The sequence below is a fragment of the Phocoena phocoena genome, chromosome 15 (assembly GCF_963924675.1).
Source record: "Phocoena phocoena chromosome 15, mPhoPho1.1, whole genome shotgun sequence".
Lineage (NCBI taxonomy): Eukaryota > Metazoa > Chordata > Mammalia > Artiodactyla > Phocoenidae > Phocoena > Phocoena phocoena.
The window spans coordinates 530,246-546,673 of record NC_089233.1 but is presented as its reverse complement, the minus strand read 5'-3'; the positions used below and the strand labels follow the sequence as shown (position 1 = coordinate 546,673).

At 53.5% G+C, this 16,428-nt stretch overlaps 1 protein-coding gene across 2 annotated transcripts in view; it reads left to right on the top strand.

Moving 5' to 3' along the window:
• The first annotated feature begins 5,644 nt into the window (after positions 1 to 5,644).
• The window catches only part of ADAP1 (ArfGAP with dual PH domains 1), a 61,845-nt gene continuing 51,061 nt past the window's right edge, over positions 5,645 to 16,428 (top strand). The window contains exon 1 of one of the 2 annotated variants that reach the window (XM_065892025.1): positions 5,645 to 5,792. In XM_065892025.1, coding sequence (XP_065748097.1) covers positions 5,711 to 5,792 — 82 coding nt within the window. In that variant the 5' untranslated portion in view covers positions 5,645 to 5,710. The remainder of the gene's footprint in view (positions 5,793 to 16,428) is intronic. The other variant, XM_065892026.1, reaches the window with a different exon arrangement.

Sequence of the window (16,428 nt, the reverse complement as noted above, 5' to 3'; positions counted from 1 at the left end):
GGTGAGCTGTGAGATGCTTCCAAAGGGGCTGCGGGCTTCCCCGCCGCCTCCCTCTGGGGGTGGGGGTGGAGTCCCTCGTGCTCAGTCCTCAGGCCTGTGGTCTGATCCTGGAGACAAGCCTCAGGAGGCAGGTGACCCAGGGCCTCCCCGTCACTAAGGGCTGCTGAGGGGCGGAATGAAGGACCCCTCCGTTCAGTGGACCCGGTGGGCTCAGCACAGGGGCTGGGACTGTCACGTGGAAATACTCTTCAGATCCGAGGACTCACATGAGTAGAAACGCACACTGCCCTTGTGTGACGGGGTTCTCTCACCGAGCATCGCGTGTTCAAGGTTTGTCCGGGTTCTAGCTGTGTCAGCACTTCCTTCCTTTCCTGTGGCCGAGTCCTGTACCACTGCAGGGAGGGACCACGTTGTGTGTATCCATTCATCTGCTGATGGACGCGGGTCGTTCCCCTTTGGCTCCTGTGAGTAACACTGCACGTGCGTGTTTCTGAGTGAACGTGTGTTTTCTGTCGCGCGTGTGTACCTAGGAGTGGCACTGCTGGGTTGCGTGGTGAGTGTGTTTAAGTGTCAGCACTGGCGAGTCTCTGTGGCTGAGCTGCCCCCGTCCCAGCGTGTGTGCGGCCGTGTCTCGTCTCCCTGACCACGCGTGATGCTGAGCGGTGTCACGTGCACACTGGCCATCTGTGCGTCTTCCTTGGAGGAGGCTCTGTGCAGATCCTCTTCCCGTTGACTTGTGAGAGTTCTTTATAAGTGAGTTTTAAAATTTTATTTATTTATTTGATTTTTGGCTGCGTTGGATCTTTGTTGCTGCGCGCGGGCTTTCTCTAGTTGCGGCGAGCGGGGGCTACTCTTTGTTGCGGTGCGCGGGCTTCTCACTACGGTGGCTTCTCTTGTTGCGGAGCACGGGCTCTAGGTGCACGGGCTTCAGTAGTTGTGGCACATGGGCTCAGTAGTTGTGGCTCGTGGGCTGTAGAGCACAGGCTCAGTAGTTGTGGCCCGTGGGCTCTAGAGCACAGGCTCAGTAGTTGTGGCACACGGGCTCAGTAGTTGTAGCTCGTGGGCTCTAGAGCACAGGCTCAGTAGTTGTGGCACACGGGCTCAGTAGTTGTAGCTCGTGGGCTCTAGAGCACAGGCTCAGTAGTTGTGGCACATGGGCTCAGTAGTTGTGGCTTGTGGGCTCTAGAGCACAGGCTCAGTAGTTGTGGCACACGGGCTCAGTAGTTGTGGTTTGCGGGCTCTAGAGCGCAGGCTCAGTAGTTGTGGTGCACGGGCTCAGTAGTTGTGGCTCGCGGGCTCTAGAGCACAGGCTCAGTAGTTGTGGCCTGTGGGCTCTAGAGCACAGGCTCAGTAGTTGTGGCACACGGGCTCACTAGTTGTAGCTCGTGGGCTCTAGAGCACAGGCTCAGTAGTTGTGGCACACAGGCTCAGTAGTTGTGGCTCGCGGCCTCTAGAGCGCAGGCTCAGTAGTTGTGGTGCACGGGCTTAGTTGCTCTGCGGCATGTGGGATCTTCCTGGACCAGGGCTCGAGCCCGTGTCCCCTGCATTGGCGGGCAGGTTCTTAGCCACTGCGCCAGCAGGGAGCCCCTGTAAGTGAGTCTTGAGTTGTGCTGATTTGTGTGTGAACTGCAGATGCGCGGCTGGACGTTGCTGCTGCTGCGGGCTCCCCAGACTGCATCTGGGACCTTTCCCTGTGGCTCCCGCCCCTGCCCCAGCCAGGCCGCCCGTGCTCACTGCCTTTGGGAAGCCACGTCCTGGCAGCCTCGCTCCAAGCCCGAGAGATGCTCCACCCTCCTCCTCCTGCAAGATGCTGGTTCTCTTAGGGACACCAAGCAAAAAATATTTTTAAATGTCCCCAAACCCACTAAACAACCCATAGCGCCCTGCCCCCACAGACACCCCACCCCACATGTCACCTCTGGGGACAACCCTGAGACCCTGTCTTCCCAGGGGGTCTCCAGGGCCGGTGCCGCTCTCAGATGGAGAAACCGTCCTGGTCCCAGGGGCCTGTCCCTGCTGCCCGCTGGCTTTGGGGTGGGGAGGGGCCTCCATACCTGTGTCTTTTAAGCACACACAAAGCCCCTGAGTGGCCGGGCTGTACCAAGGGTCCCCTTTCCTTTGGGTTTTTCTGTGTTTCTCTTGGTGGGAAAAAAAAAAAAAAAAGATCCTTTTTGTTGGGGGTGGGGCCGGAGGCTGAGGGCAGAGGCTCAGGAGTTGCGCTGGGTGAGGGCTTTAAAACAGGAACTGTCCCAAGCCACACCAGGAAGCTGGTCCTCGTGGCCAGGCGTGTCCCCGTCGCTCATTTTCGCCACCATCTTCGTGCCGTCTCCACCCTTCTGGGAGGTGCCTGCTTCCTCAGCCCCCATGAGTCCTGGCCCCCAGTGGAGGGCTGACCCCAAATCCCCAGCCACCCCGCTCCTGGGAAGACCCACAGGGGTCCCCTCTGGGGTCTGGCTCAGCAGGCCCGCGGAGGAGGGTGGGCGCAGGCGGAGGGATGCCTCTGCAGCCCTGCCGAGGCCCCAGGAGGGTTCTGGCCTGGTTCCTGCCCTGCTCCATTCTCGCCCAGCACCACCCCGGAACCTTGTGGCTGCTCAGCCCCCGAGCCACAGTGCGTCCAGGGAAGGGCTGGAAGGCAGCGCCCACTCTCCCCACCCCCGTGCCAGGGTTGGGGCTGATTCATCCTAAACCCGGGTCTCAGGCCAGGGGTGCTGGCACAGCCTGGGGCTCCCCGTCTTCTCCCCTACTTAGACGCGTCAAGCTGCTAAGGGCTCTGCATACAGCAGGCGCTGCGAGAATGCTGTCGAGGGGAGGGGCCTGTGGAAGGAAGGACCTGGCTGCCTAGAAGGCCGGCACACGCGTCAGCCAGGGAGCTCTGAGCATCGCTGTGCCCCTGCCACTGGCGACCTCTACGCTTGGCGTGTCCCCTTCCCTCCCCTCCCTGTCCGGGCAGGAGTGCCAACCCACCTGCTCTACAGAAGCTCCTTAGGAGTCTGGGGACAGCTGCCGGTGGCTGGGGGCCGCACTGCCCTCTGTGGGGATGAGGATGCCTGCTGCACCCCTACCCCGGTGCTGGTCCTCTGCCTGCCAGCACCCCCACCGCCTTGCAGCCCCCCTCGGCCCTCCCCCCTCAACTTCTGGGCCCTCCCCTCCCCCCACCACCTGTCTTCGTGGCCATCTCCCCACCTCCCGCACGGCCCTGGGCGGCCCACCCGCTGTAGCCGCCTCGCCGTCGACTGCCCTGGACTCTGTCCCCAGCCCTGGAGTGGACCCCTCCCTGGATCTTCTGTGGGCTTTGGCGGCCCCACCATCCCCAACGCCTTCCTCGGGCCACGAGGCCCTGAGTCCCGGGCATTTCCCGTCCCCTACACCCGGGCAAGCACAGCTGTCTCCCCACTCACCCTCGTGTGCCCCCCCCCCAAAAGCAGACAGAGTGGTCACTCTCCTTCGTCCCCATCCCCCTCAGGACAGGAGCCGGACCCCCAGGGCCGTGCGGGGACCCCGGGGTCTGGCCCCCAGCAGCCGCAGGACCCTGGGCCAGCCCTTGTCTGGCTGTGGCCCACCCTGGGCTGCCTGTCACCTTCTGAATTTTGTGAGTCCTGAGCCCCGCACCCCAGCCCCACTGCACCCCGTGCCTTCACTCCAGCCTGGGCGCCGGTGGGGACGGGGGCCGCTGCAGATCTTGGACATGCCTGTCTCCTCTTTTAAGAGTCTGTTTCGTGACCTGGCGCCTCTTCTTGAATTCTCACTTCCTCCTGCCTACCTGGACAGTATCTTCACCTCCTTAGCCGGATGGGAAGACAGAGAAAGTGAACAACCCACCGCCAAACAGGGCGTGGCTGTGCGCTCAGCCCTGCCTGCTCCGCACCTGCCCTACTCTGAGGCCCCTGTAGCTTCCCTGCCTCTCTTGGACCCTCAGCAACCCTGCCCTGCTTGAGGGGTGGGGTGTCTCTTTGTTTCCGAGCTGTATGTTCATCCCAGCCCTTCCACCTAGAAGCCACGTGCGGCCTTGGGTGTGATTGAACTGCTCTGTGCCTCAGTTTCCCCATCTTTAAATGGGGATTAAATAAGAAAACACATGTGAGGGGTCTGACCTAATGCCTGGTGCCGTTGGTAGAGTAGCTGTTGTTGTAATTGACGTCGGCCTGTCTTCAGTGACGTGCTCCACTCTGCTGTGTGGCAGATTCTGACCCTGGCACGGGGACCCAGAGATGAAAATGCCACCCATCCCTCCCACAAGGCCCTAGAAGGGCTGCGTCCCTGCTGTTGGGCAGAGTGGGCGGCTGGGGGCCGGGCAGGGGCCAGGCCTTGGTGAATTGGCACCAGCACAGCCTCCACGGAGGGCGAGGTGGCAGGCCTGTCACCAGTTGGGATGCTCTTCCCCTTGTCCCGGAGGTGCCACTGCCGGATGTGGACCCACCCGCGACGATTGCAGAGCGTCCGACTGTGATCCCAGCAGATGGAAGACGCCCGCCTCTCAGCCAGGCCCTAGGGAACAAGTTGTTGTTCAGCTCTGAGTAGAACGCAGCCGTTGGGAAAGAAAGGGGTAGATCTGTGTGTATGGACTCGAAGAGGGGCACGTACGGTTTACTCAGTGAAAATAAACCGACCCAAACCCCCCAGCAGCAGACCAGAGGAACAGGGACTCCCTTGGTGTTCTGACAGGCCGAGGACCATTCTGGAAGGATGCTAATGGCGTTAACAATGGTTGGCTCACAGTTGCCGGGGCGGGGGTGGAGGTGGGGAGATTCAGTCTCGTACTGTTTCAATTTGTTTTTAACAAGATGCATCGTTGCATTCATAATTTAAGAAGAAAATGAAAAGAATTTGAAACAATGCGGTGGGGGGGGGGGGGGCGCATCACCTCCCTCCCTCCCCGTGTCTCGGTCCTGGCCTCCTGACTCGGAACAGGCTTTATCGGGAGCATCGCGGCCCACCCCTTGTCCTGTCTCTGCTGGGTGGACGGCTGGGGCCCTTCTCCAGCCTGAGCACCCACCGCACTCACTGGGCCTTGTCACCTGCCGGCCATCTCCTCCCAGGGCAGGAATGGTGTGAGCCCCGGCCCCCAGCACTGGGCACACACCCCTCCCTCCAACAGACATTCCCGGCGTGCCCACTGGACCTGGTGTGCTGACCCCTTGGGCGCACAGTAGGTGTCCAGGCGCTGTTGGGGCCCAAATGACCGAAGGATGATCCCACCCAGGCCTGTGGTTATTCGGTTCCCTCAAGCCCCCCACCACTGTGGCTGGTGGCCTCTCGCTCGGGCAGGTGGGCCGCTGCGCTGGGATAGGGTGGGCGGAGGCGGCAGCGGCGGCGGCGGCGGCGGGCAGACCTCCCCGGGCGGGTCCCCGGGCGCGCGGGCGGGCGGGTTCCCGGGCGCGCGGGCTGGGACGCCGGGCGCGCGGGCTGGGACGCCTGGCCGGCGCGGGAGGAGGCTGCCCGCCCGCCCGCGCCGCTGGGGGCCGCCCGCGGGCCGCGCCGGCCAGAGCGCGCCGTGCGCCCCGGGCCCCGCGCCGGCACACGCTCGGCTGCCGCGGCGGCGACGAGAGCGGCGGCGGTGGAGCCGGGCCGGGCGGCAGGAATGCGGAACCGGCGCGCGGGCTGAGCTGCTCAGGATGGCGCAGGGGCGGCGGCGGCGGGCGGCCTGCGCGGGGCCCTAGCGCGGCGGGGCGGACGCTCCCCACCCGGCGTCGCGGGGGGCGGCAACGCGGCCATGGCCAAGGAGCGGCGGAAGGCCGTGCTGGAGCTGCTGCAGCGGCCGGCGAACGCGCGCTGCGCGGACTGCGGCGCCCCGGGTAGGTGCGGGGCCGCTGGCTGCGCCCGGGGTAGCTGGGGGTCTGGGTGGGTGCGGGCCGGGTAGTGGCCGGCCCGCGTGGGGGAGGGCCCGAGTGGATGCGGCCCGGGGTGGGTGCCGGCCTGGATGCCAGCCCCGGGGTCGGGGAGGGGTGCTGCGGCGCCTGCTTGGGGTGGGGGGGGGCGCGGGCAGCGCAGCCTGGTCCCCGCTCGGGTGGGGCGCGGGCCCGAGGGCACCTGCCGGGACCCGGACATCGCCTGCCCGCCCACGGCCCCTGGCCTGCGGCTGTGTCGCCGCCTCCCCTCCCCCAGGCTGCGTGTCTCGCTGTCACCCGCGGACCGCCGCCGCCTTGCGAAACCTGGGGCTCCGCAAAGAAAGAGGAAATCGCGGCGGGCGACCGGCTGCAGGGAGGGGACGGACAAGCGGGCCGCGGGCCTCTGTGCGTGGGTGTGGGGTTCCACCTGGCCCTGCCCCCCACCTGCGGGTGACGTCATGGGCCCCCGCCTGGAGCCCCCCTCTAGCCCTGCACCCGGCGGCAGGGGGAGGAAGCACCTGCCGCCTCCACGTGGACCCCGTGGGAACGGGCGCCCCTCCCCCCACCCGGCCTCCCTGCTCTGGGGCAGGTGGCCCGTTCAGGTGGGGCAGAGGGGCAGGTGCAGCTCGGAGCAAGCACTAGGCTTCCTGCGCCCCATCCTCCCAGCAGGCACCTCCTAGACTTTGCTCCTGGGTGGTGCCCGCTATGGGTTGAGTTCCAAGGCGCCAGAGCCCTGGGGCCTACGTGTGCTGGGACTGGCAGGAGGAGAGAAGGCTTTGCTCTCGGGCAAGCGGCGCCCTGCTACTGGGCTGGCAGCCCCTGGCGCGGCTTCGCTGCGGTGGGGGGTGGAAGAGCCCCGAGAGGCTCACCTGCTCAGGCCCCCAGCAGGGAGGACGGCTCAGCTCAGGCGCTGTCCCCAGGCTCTGCGGGGACACACGGGGCGCTCCACTGGGGGCTCCTAGCCTGAGCCCCTCAGAACAAGCCTACCACAGCAGGGAGTGGCCGAGCAGCCCCCGGGGCGGGGGGGAAGGTGGGAAGACTGCATTTGTTCTGAGACTCCTGTTTGAGACACAGTCTCTGGACACCCCGCAAGTAGGGCACCCCCCCAGCTCTCCTCTGCTGCTCGCCCGCTGGGCTAGGAGGGGTCCCCAGCGCAGCCCCCGCCCCTGCCGAGTGCTGGGCAGCTGCTGGGCAGCTGCAGTGTGGCTTCGAGAGGCCACGCCAGAGCTGGAGTGTCCCAGAGGGGCGGCAGATTGAGGGCCTTTCCCCGCCGCCCTGAGGGCCTGCCTCGCCTCGTCTGTGCAATGAGGCGGCAGCACCGTTCCCTCCGAGCCTGCTCTCGCCCGCTCCGCCGTCCCACCTCCCTCTCCCAGACCTGTGTTTCCACTTGTCAGGAGAGCGGCCCTGCCAGGGAGCAGTCTGGTGAGGAAGGGCGGTCAGCATGTTCTGCTCTCAGGCTTGGCCTGGGGGGCCCGGGCAGCGGGGAGCTGGCCCCGGCCCTCCCCTTCCTGGCCACCCTGCCCAGCGGGGGCTTCTCTGGACCCAGAGCCTCCCTGGCAGGAGGGACAGTGGGCTTCCTTGGTGTGGTGGGCCCTGCAGCTGCCATGCCCACCCACCCACTCGGTCCAGGGGTGTGGCCCTCCAGCAGGTACGGGGGGTCGGGAGTCGCCGGCTCTCCCTGGCGTCGGGCCCGCCTCTGCTTTTCAGACTCGGTCCATGACCTCGGCATCTTGCCTCATCTTGTCTGGCAGCCTGAGGAGCAGACAAGATACGGGCTGTTGCCCCCATTTTACAGCTGGGGAGACAGAGAACTTGAGCTGTCTTAGGGGACATGGGGCCTCAAAGGCAGACCACCTCTCCTGCCCTGACCTCCCGTGACCCCCATGTGATGCCCGCGCATGGTCTCTGCTGGAGCCCCGCTGGTCCGTCCATATTCTATGCCACTGTGGGGTGTCACTGGGACCTCCCATCCCTGCTGTGGCCCAGATAGGCAACTCGGTCCCACTCTGGCATTGATGGGGGCTGGAGGGGGGACAGAACACCGTCACATGGACTGATTCATGGCTGCTCTTCTCAACTGCAGCCCACCAGGAGCTGGGTGCCTCAAGGGTGAGGGTCCCCACGGCCCGCACTCTGCACCACAGGACAAGGGGTGGTCCCCGGCCCCCCTAACCACCAGAGCAGATCTGGGAAGACCTCACAGCTGGCCATGCAAGGGCTGCTGGGAGGAACGCAGTCTGGGGTTGACTGCAGCCCCCATGGGACCTGCTCCCAGATCCTCCCATTGTCTGCTCCAAGAGTGGGTCCCCTGCCCTTGAACACAGGGCCTTGTCTAACAGCTTCCAGAGAGGCTGCTCTCGTTGCAGGCCTGGTGGTGGTGGTGGGGGGTGTCCTCCACCTTGGAGGGTGTGGGTAGGGGGCTGTGCCTCTTACTTCCTCTGAGTCACCTGCCTAGTTGGGACAAATGACAGTGTCACCTTTGAAGCTCAGGTCTGATGCCCAGGAAGGACATGGTCTCTCGGCTCTTTCATTGGGCTGAGGTGTGGGTGATCATTCTGTGGGGCTTTAACGCATGTCACCTGGACCTTGGGATTGCCTAGAGCGCCAGGCAAAAACCACCTCTGAGCACACGTGGGCCTTCTGATTGGCGGTGAGGTCTGGGCTCGTTAAGGAGAGCTTTCTGAGAAGACGGATGGTTTGGGACGGCGGTGTGGAGACCCTGCTGCTCCTGGACCGGGGGTGTCTGGGTGTGAGTGGCCCTGGGGGCCCGTCCTCGCAGCTCTGCCAGGACTGGAGCAACTGCCTGCAAGACCAAGGGGGTGAGCTCAGAGCGGGAGGTCCTCCCTCAACCCTGGAAGGCTTCAAGGCAGAGGTGACTTGTCAGACATCGCTGTAAACCTGGGCAGAGAGGAATTTCGGGAATTTGGCTTAGTTTGGGAGAGGGTCCCCTGAGAGCGTGGTTGGCAGGGGGCTGCTGAGGAGTGGGCTGGGCAGGCAGTCCCTGCTCCCTGGAGCAGCAGCCCACTTGGGTTTTGGGTTAAATTGTTTTTTCGTTGTGGTAAAACATACAAAATAGTTATTTTTCAGTGTGCAGCTCTGTGGTGTTAAGTGCATTCACACTGTCGTGCAGCCATCACCACCACCCATCTCACAGCTCTTTCCATCTTGCAGAACGGAAACTCTGTCCCCATTAAACACTGACTCCCTCTTCCCCAGCCCCCACCCTTCCATTTTCTGTCTGTATGAATTTGACCCACATAAGTGGAATCACACAGTATTTGTCCTTTTGTGTCTGGCTTATTTCACCGAACATAATGTCCTCAATGTTTATCATGTTGTGTCAGGTGTCAGAATTTCCTACCTTCTTTAAAAAATTGAGTTATAATTGACTGTCACGTCATATTAGTTTCAGGTGTACGGCGTAGTGATTCGGTATCTGTACGTGTTGAGAAATGATCACCATGGTAAGCCTAGTTAATATCCTTCAACACGCAGAGTTTTTCCTTGTGATGAGAACCTTTAAGATCTACTGTCTTAGGAACTTTCAAATATACAGCACAGTGTTTTTCACTGTAACACCATGCTGTGTGTTACATCCGCAGGACTCATTTATCTTGTAACTGGACGTCTGTACCTTTTGACCCCCCTTCACCCATTTCACCCACCCCACCCTACCTCTGACAACCACCAATCTGTTCTCTGTATCTGTGAGTTTGGGGTTTTTTTGGTTTGAGGTTTGGGTTGTTTTTAGATTGCATATACAGTATTTGTCTTTCTCTGTCTGGTTTATTTTATCAGCATAATGCCCTCAGGATCCATCCATGTTGTCACAAATGACCAGGTTTCCTGCTTTTTTATGGTTGAATAATATTCATATATTATACATCACATTTTCTTTATCCAGTCATCCATATCTTAGCTATGGTAAATAAGGCTGTAATGAACATGGGGTACAGATATCTTTTTGAATTTGTTTTCATTTCCTTCAGTAAAATATCTAGAAGTGAAATTACTAGATTGTATGGAAGTTCTAGTTTTAATTTTTTAGGAACGTCCATACTGTTTCCATAGTGGCTGTATCAATTTACATTGTCACCCAAGTGTACAAGGGTCCCCTTTTATCCCCGTCTTTGTCAGCGCTTGTTATTTCTTGTCTTTTTTTGATGATGGCTATTCTAACAGGTGCGAGGTGATACCTCACTGTGGGCTTGATTTGCATTTCCCTGATGGCTAGTGATTTGAGCATCTTTTCATGTACCAGGCCATCTGCATATCTTCTTTGGAAAAATGTCTCTTCGGAGGCCTTGCCCGTTTTCTAATTGAAGTGTTTTGTTTCGTTTTATTGCTATTGTATGAGTTCTTTTTGTATTTTGGGTATTGACCCATTATTAGATATATGATTTGCAAATATCTTCTCCCATAGGTTGCCTTTTTATTTTGTTGATGGTCTCCTTTGCCGTGCAGAAGCTTTTTAGTCCCACTTGTTTATTTTTGCTTTCGTTGCCTTTGCTTTTGGTGTCAAATCCAAAAAATCATCACTAAGACCGACGTCAAAGAGCTTACTGTCTGTGTTCTTCTAGGAGTTTTATGGTTCCATGTCTTACATCCAAGTCTTTAATCCATTTCAAGTTAATTTCTGTGTATGGTGTAAGACAGTGGTCCGAGTTCATTCTTTTGCATGTGGCTGTCTGGTTTTCCCAGCACCATTTATTGAAGAAATTGTCCTTTATCCGCTATATAGTCTTGGCTCCTTTGTTGTAAATTAATTGCCTATATATGTGTGGGCTTATTTCTAAGCCATCTATTCTATTCCACTGATCTGTGTGTCTGTTTTTATGCTAATACCATACTTTTTTCTCATACTGTTTTGATTACTATAGCTTTCTAATACAGTTTGAAATAAGGAAATATGATGCCTCCAGCTTTGTTCCTCTTTCTCAAGATTGCTTTGGCTATTTGGGCTTCTTTGAGGTTCCATACAAATTTTAGGATGGTTTGTTTTTGTCAAAAATGCCATTGGAATTTTGATAGGGGTTTCTGTAGATATCTACATTGAATTTGTAGATCGCTTTGGTGGGTAGGGACATTTTAACAGTATTAATTCTTCCAGTCCGTGAGCCCAGAATATAATTCCATTCATTTGTGTCTTCTTCAGTTTCTTTCATCAGTGTCTTACAGTTCTCAGTGTACATGTTTTTCACCTCCTTGGCTAAATTTATTCCTAGGTATTTTATTCTTTTTGATGCAATCATCAATTTATTGCTTGCTTTCTTCCTGCTAGTTCTTTTTCGTAGTGTAAGGAAATGCGGCAAATTATTGTATATTGATTGTGTACCCTGCAACTTTACTGAACTTGTGTAGTAGTTCTAACATTTTGACGGCGTCTTAGGGTTTTCCGTATTTTATATCATGTCATCGGCAAACAGTGACAGTTTTCCTTTTTCCTTTCTTATTTGGATGCCATCACTTTCTTATTCTTGCCTATTTGCTCTGGTTGGGGCTTCCCATACTTTGTTGAATAACAGCGGCAAGACCGGGCTTCCTTGTCTTTGTTCCCGATCTCATGACTTATTCTTCATTTGGTGGGTCACGTTGATTGCTTTGGGAATGTTGATCCATCCTTGCATCCGTGGAATAAATCTCAGTTGATCATGGTATATGATCCTTTCAATGCATTGTTAAATTTAGTTTGCTAATAGTTTGTTACGGATTTTGCATCTCTGTTCATCAGGTATATTGGCCTATAACTTCCTTTTTCTGTGGTGTCTTTGTCTGGTTTTGGTATCAGGGTGATGCTGGCCTTGTAAAATGAGTTTCAGGGTGTCCCCTTCTGTTTCTTGGGAGAGTTTGAGAGGGACTGGTATTAATTCTTCTTTAAATGTTTGGTAGAATTCACCAGCAAAGCCTTCTGGTCCTGGACTTTAGGTTGCCGGGAGGTTTTGATTACCGATTCAATCTCCTTATTAGTGATTGGTCTGTTCAGATTTTCTGTTTCTTCATGACTCAGTCTTGGTAGGTTTCATGTTTCTAGGAAATTATCCATTTCTTCCAAGTCGTCCAGTTCTTTTACTTCTAGGTTAATACCCTTGTGGGTAGAAAAGATGCTCGACGTGATTGCAGTCCTCTGAAATTAGACTTGTTTTGTGGCCTAACGAGTGATTTGTCTTGGAGAGTGTTCCACGTGCACTTAAGAATGTGTATTCTGTGTTGCTTCTGGATGGAATTTCCCATGTACGTCTGTTAAGTCCATGGTCTAACGTGTTGTTTAAAGCCAGTGTTTCCTCGTTGATTTTCTGCCTGGATGATCTAACCATTGGTGAAAGTGGGTGTTAAAGTCCCCTGCTATTACTGTATTTCTGTCTGTCTCTCCCTTTAGGTCTGTTAATATTTGCTTTACAGTTTTAGATGTCACTTACGCTGGGTACCTAAATACTTACAAATGCTATCCCGTCTTGTTGGAGGGCTCTTTCTCATTACGTAATGACCTTCTTTGTCTCTTATCACAGCACTTGTTTTAAAGCCTATTTTTTCTGAGTATGTTTCCTAAGTATAGCTATCCTAACTCTCTTTTGATTTCCATTTCCTTCCTTTTTAAGGTCAAATAGTATTCCATTGTATGAATGGACTACATTTTACTTATCCATTCTTCCACAGATGGACCCTTGGGTTGCTTCCACGTTTTAGCTGTTGTGGACAATGCTGCTGTGAACATGGGTGTACAGACCTCTCAAGACTCTGCTTTCAGTTCTTTCGGGTGTATACCCAGAAGTGGAATTACTGGGTCACTTGGTAATTCTGTTTTTATTTTTTTGAGTAATCTTGTACTGTTTTCCGAAGTGGCGGTATCATTTTATATTCCCACCAAGGGTTCACATGGGTTCGAATTTCTCCACATCCTCACCAACACTTGTTTTCTGTTTCTTGGATAGTTGCCATCCCAGTGGTGTGCGGTGGTGTCTCACTGTGGTCTGGATTTGCATTTCCTGAATGATCAATCATGCTGGCATCTTTTCGTGTGCTGATTGACCATTTGTACATCTTCTTCGGAGAAATGTCTTTTTAAATTCTTTGCCCGTTAGAAATCGGGTTGTTTGTTGTTGTTGTTGAGTTTGGGGAGTTCTCTGTATATTCTGGACATTAACCCCTTATCAGATATATGATTTGCAAATATTTTCTCTCGTTCTGTGGGTCGCCTTTTTACTTGATGGATAGTATATTTTGATGCACAAAATATAAAATATTTTCATGAGGGAATTCCCTGGCGGTCCAGTGGTTAGAACTCAGTGCTCTCACTGCTGAGGGCCCGGTTTCAATCCCTAGTCAGGGAACTAAAATCCCACAAAGCCGTGCAGCGCAACCAAAAAGAAAAAATTTTTTTTTCATTTTCATGAAATCCAATTTGCTTATTTTTTTCTTTTCTTGCCTGTGCCCTTTGGTGTCATAGCCAAGAAAGCATTTTCAAATCCAGTGTTATGAAGCTTTTGTCCCATGTTTTCTTCTCAGAGTTTACGGTTTTAGGTCTCACATTTAGGTTCTTGATCTATTTTGAGTTAATTTTTGTACATGGTGTTAGGTAAGGGTCCACCTTTATTCTTTTTTGCATGTGGCCATCCCAGTGTTCCAGCACCATTTCTTGCACAGACTGTTTTTCCCCATTGATTGATCTTTATACCCTTGTCAAAAATCATTTGACCATATATGTGAGGGTTTATTTCTGGGCTCTGTGTTCTATTCCATTGGTCTATTTGTCTGTTTTTATGCCAATACCACACTGTTTTGATTACTATAGCTTTGGAGGTCCCTTGTGATTACCTATGAATTTTAGGATGGGTTTTTCTATTTCTGCCAAAAAAGTCTTTGGGATTTTGATAGGGTTTGCATTGACTTTTTAGATCACTTTGGGTAATGTTGACATTTTAACAATATTAAGTCTTCTAGTCCATGAACATGGGATGTGTTTCCATTTATTTATGTCCTCTTTAATTTCTTTCAAGAATGTTTGTAGTTTTCGTTGTACAAGTCTTTCACCTCCTTGGTTAAGTTAATTCCTAAATATTTTATTCTTTTTGATGCTAATGTAAATGGCATTGTTTTTGTAATTTCCTTTGCAAATTGTTCTGTATATATAGAAATGCAACTGATTTTTGTGTGTTAACTTTGAATCCTGCTGCTTTGCTTAGTTTGTCTATTAGTTCTAACAGCTTTTTTGTGGAGTCATTATGAATTTCTACATATAAGATCATATCATTGGCAAATGAGATAATTTTGCTTCTTCCTTTCCAATCTGGATGTCTTTCATTTCTTTTCCTTTTTTTTTTTTTTTTTTTTTTTTTTTTGCAGTACGCGGGCCTCTCACTGTTGTGGCCTCTCCCGTTGCGGAGCGCAGGCTCAGTGGCCATGGCGCACGGGCCCGGCAGCTCTGCGGCCCCGGACCGGGGCACGAACCCGTGTCCCCTGCATCGGCAGGCGGACTCTCAACCACTGTGCCACCAGGGAAGCCCTTTCATTTCTTTTTCTTGCCTGATTCCTCTGGCTAGAAGTTCCGCTACTGTGTTCGACACAAGTGGTGCAGAGGGCAACTTTGTCTTGTTCCTGATCTTAGAGGAAAAGCCTTCAGTCTTTCACCATTGACTGTTATGTTTGCTGTCGGTTTTTCATATATGGCTTTTATTATGTGGAGTTAGTTTACTTCTGTTTCTTTCTTGTTGATTGTTTTTATGAAGAGTGTTGACTTCTTTCAAATGCTTTTCCTGCACCGGTTGAGATGATCACGTGTTTTTTCCCCTCTTTATTCTATTTAAGTGATGTATTACATTGATTGATCTTCATGTACTGAGCTGTTCTTTCATTCCAGGAATAACTCCTACGTGGTCATGGTGTATAATCCTTTTAATATGGTACTCAATTCAGGTAGATAGTGCTTTTTTAAACTTTTTAAAGCCTTTTATTATGGATATTTCAAACATATACAAATACACCCCTTACCCAGGTTTAACCATTCACTCTTTTTTCCATATTCTTTTCCATTATGGTTTATTACAGGATATTGAATATAGTTCCCTGTGCTATAAAGTAGGACCTGTTGTTTATCCATCCTGTATATAATAGTTTGCAACTGCTAGCCCCAAACTCCCAGTCCAACCCTCCCCGGCCCCCTCCCCTTGGCACCCACAAGTCTGTTCTGTATGTCTCTGAGTCTGTCTCTATTTAGTTTGATAGTATTTTGTTGAGGACTTTTTTTAAAAAATTATTTATTTATTTACTTTGGCTGTGTTGGGTCTTCGTTGCTGCACAAGGGCCCCCTCTAGTTGCAGCGAGCGGAGGCCACTCCTCACTGCAGTGCACGGGCCCCTCACTGTGGTGGCCTCTCTCGCTGCAGAGCATGGGCTCCAGGTGTGCAGGCTCAGTAGTTGTGGCCTGCGGGCTTCAGCAGCTGTGGCACATGGGCTCAGCTGCTCCGTGGCGTGTGGGATCCTCCCAGACCAGGGCTCGAACCCGTGTCCCCTGCATTGGCAGGCGGACCCCCAACCACTGCACCACCAGGGAAGCCCATTGTTGAGGGTTTTTGCACCAATGTTCATAAGGTATATTGGTCTGTGGTTTTCTTATAGCGTCTTTGGTATCAGGTTTATGCTGGTCTTATAGAATGAGTTAGGAAGTGTTCCCTCATCTTCAGTTTTTCAATTTTTTAAAAAAAAGTTTGAGAGGAATTGGTGTCAGTTCTTCTCTTTTTTTTAATAAATTTATTTATTTTTGGCTGCGTCGGGTCTTTGTTGCTGCACGCGGGCTTTCTCTAATTGTGGCGAGCGGGAGCTGCTCTTTGTTGTGCTGCCCAGGCTGCCCATTACAGTGTCTTCTCTTGCTGTGGAGCACGGGCTCTAGGCACACGGGCTCAGTAGTCGTGGCTCGCGGGCTCTAGAGCGCAGGCTCAGTAGTTGTGGTGCACGGGCTTAGTTGCTCCGCGGCATGTGGGATCTTCCTGGACCAGGGCTTGAACCCGTGTCCCCTGAATTGGCAGGCAGATTCTTAACCACTGTGCCACCAGGGAAGTTCGCGGTGTCAGTTCTTTAGATGTTAGGCAGAATTTGCCGTTGAAGCCGTGAGGTCCAGTTCTTTTCTTTGTATGGAGGATTTGATTGTGGATTCAATCTCCTTCCTAGTTATAGGTCTATTCAGATCATGTATTTCTTCCTGGTTTAGTCTTGGTAGGTTTTGTGTTCCTAGGAATTCGTCCGTTTCATCCAAGTTTTCCACTTTGTTGGTGTACAGTTCACAGTACTTTCTTATAATCTTTTTTATGTCTGTAGAATTGGTAATAATATCCCCACTTTCATTTCTTTCTTTTTTTAAGTTTATTTTTTTATATGAAGTATAGTCGATTTACAGTGTTTTGTTTCTGATGTACATCAGAGTGATTCAGTTTTATATGTGTGTGTGTGTGTGTATTCTTTTTCATATTCTTTTCCATTATGGTTTATCACAGGGTCTTGAATACAGTTCCCTGTGCTCTACAGCAGGACCTTGTTGTTCATCCATCCTATATGTAATAGTTTGCATCTGCCAATCCCAAACTCCCATGCCATCCTTCCCCCACCCCCCTCCC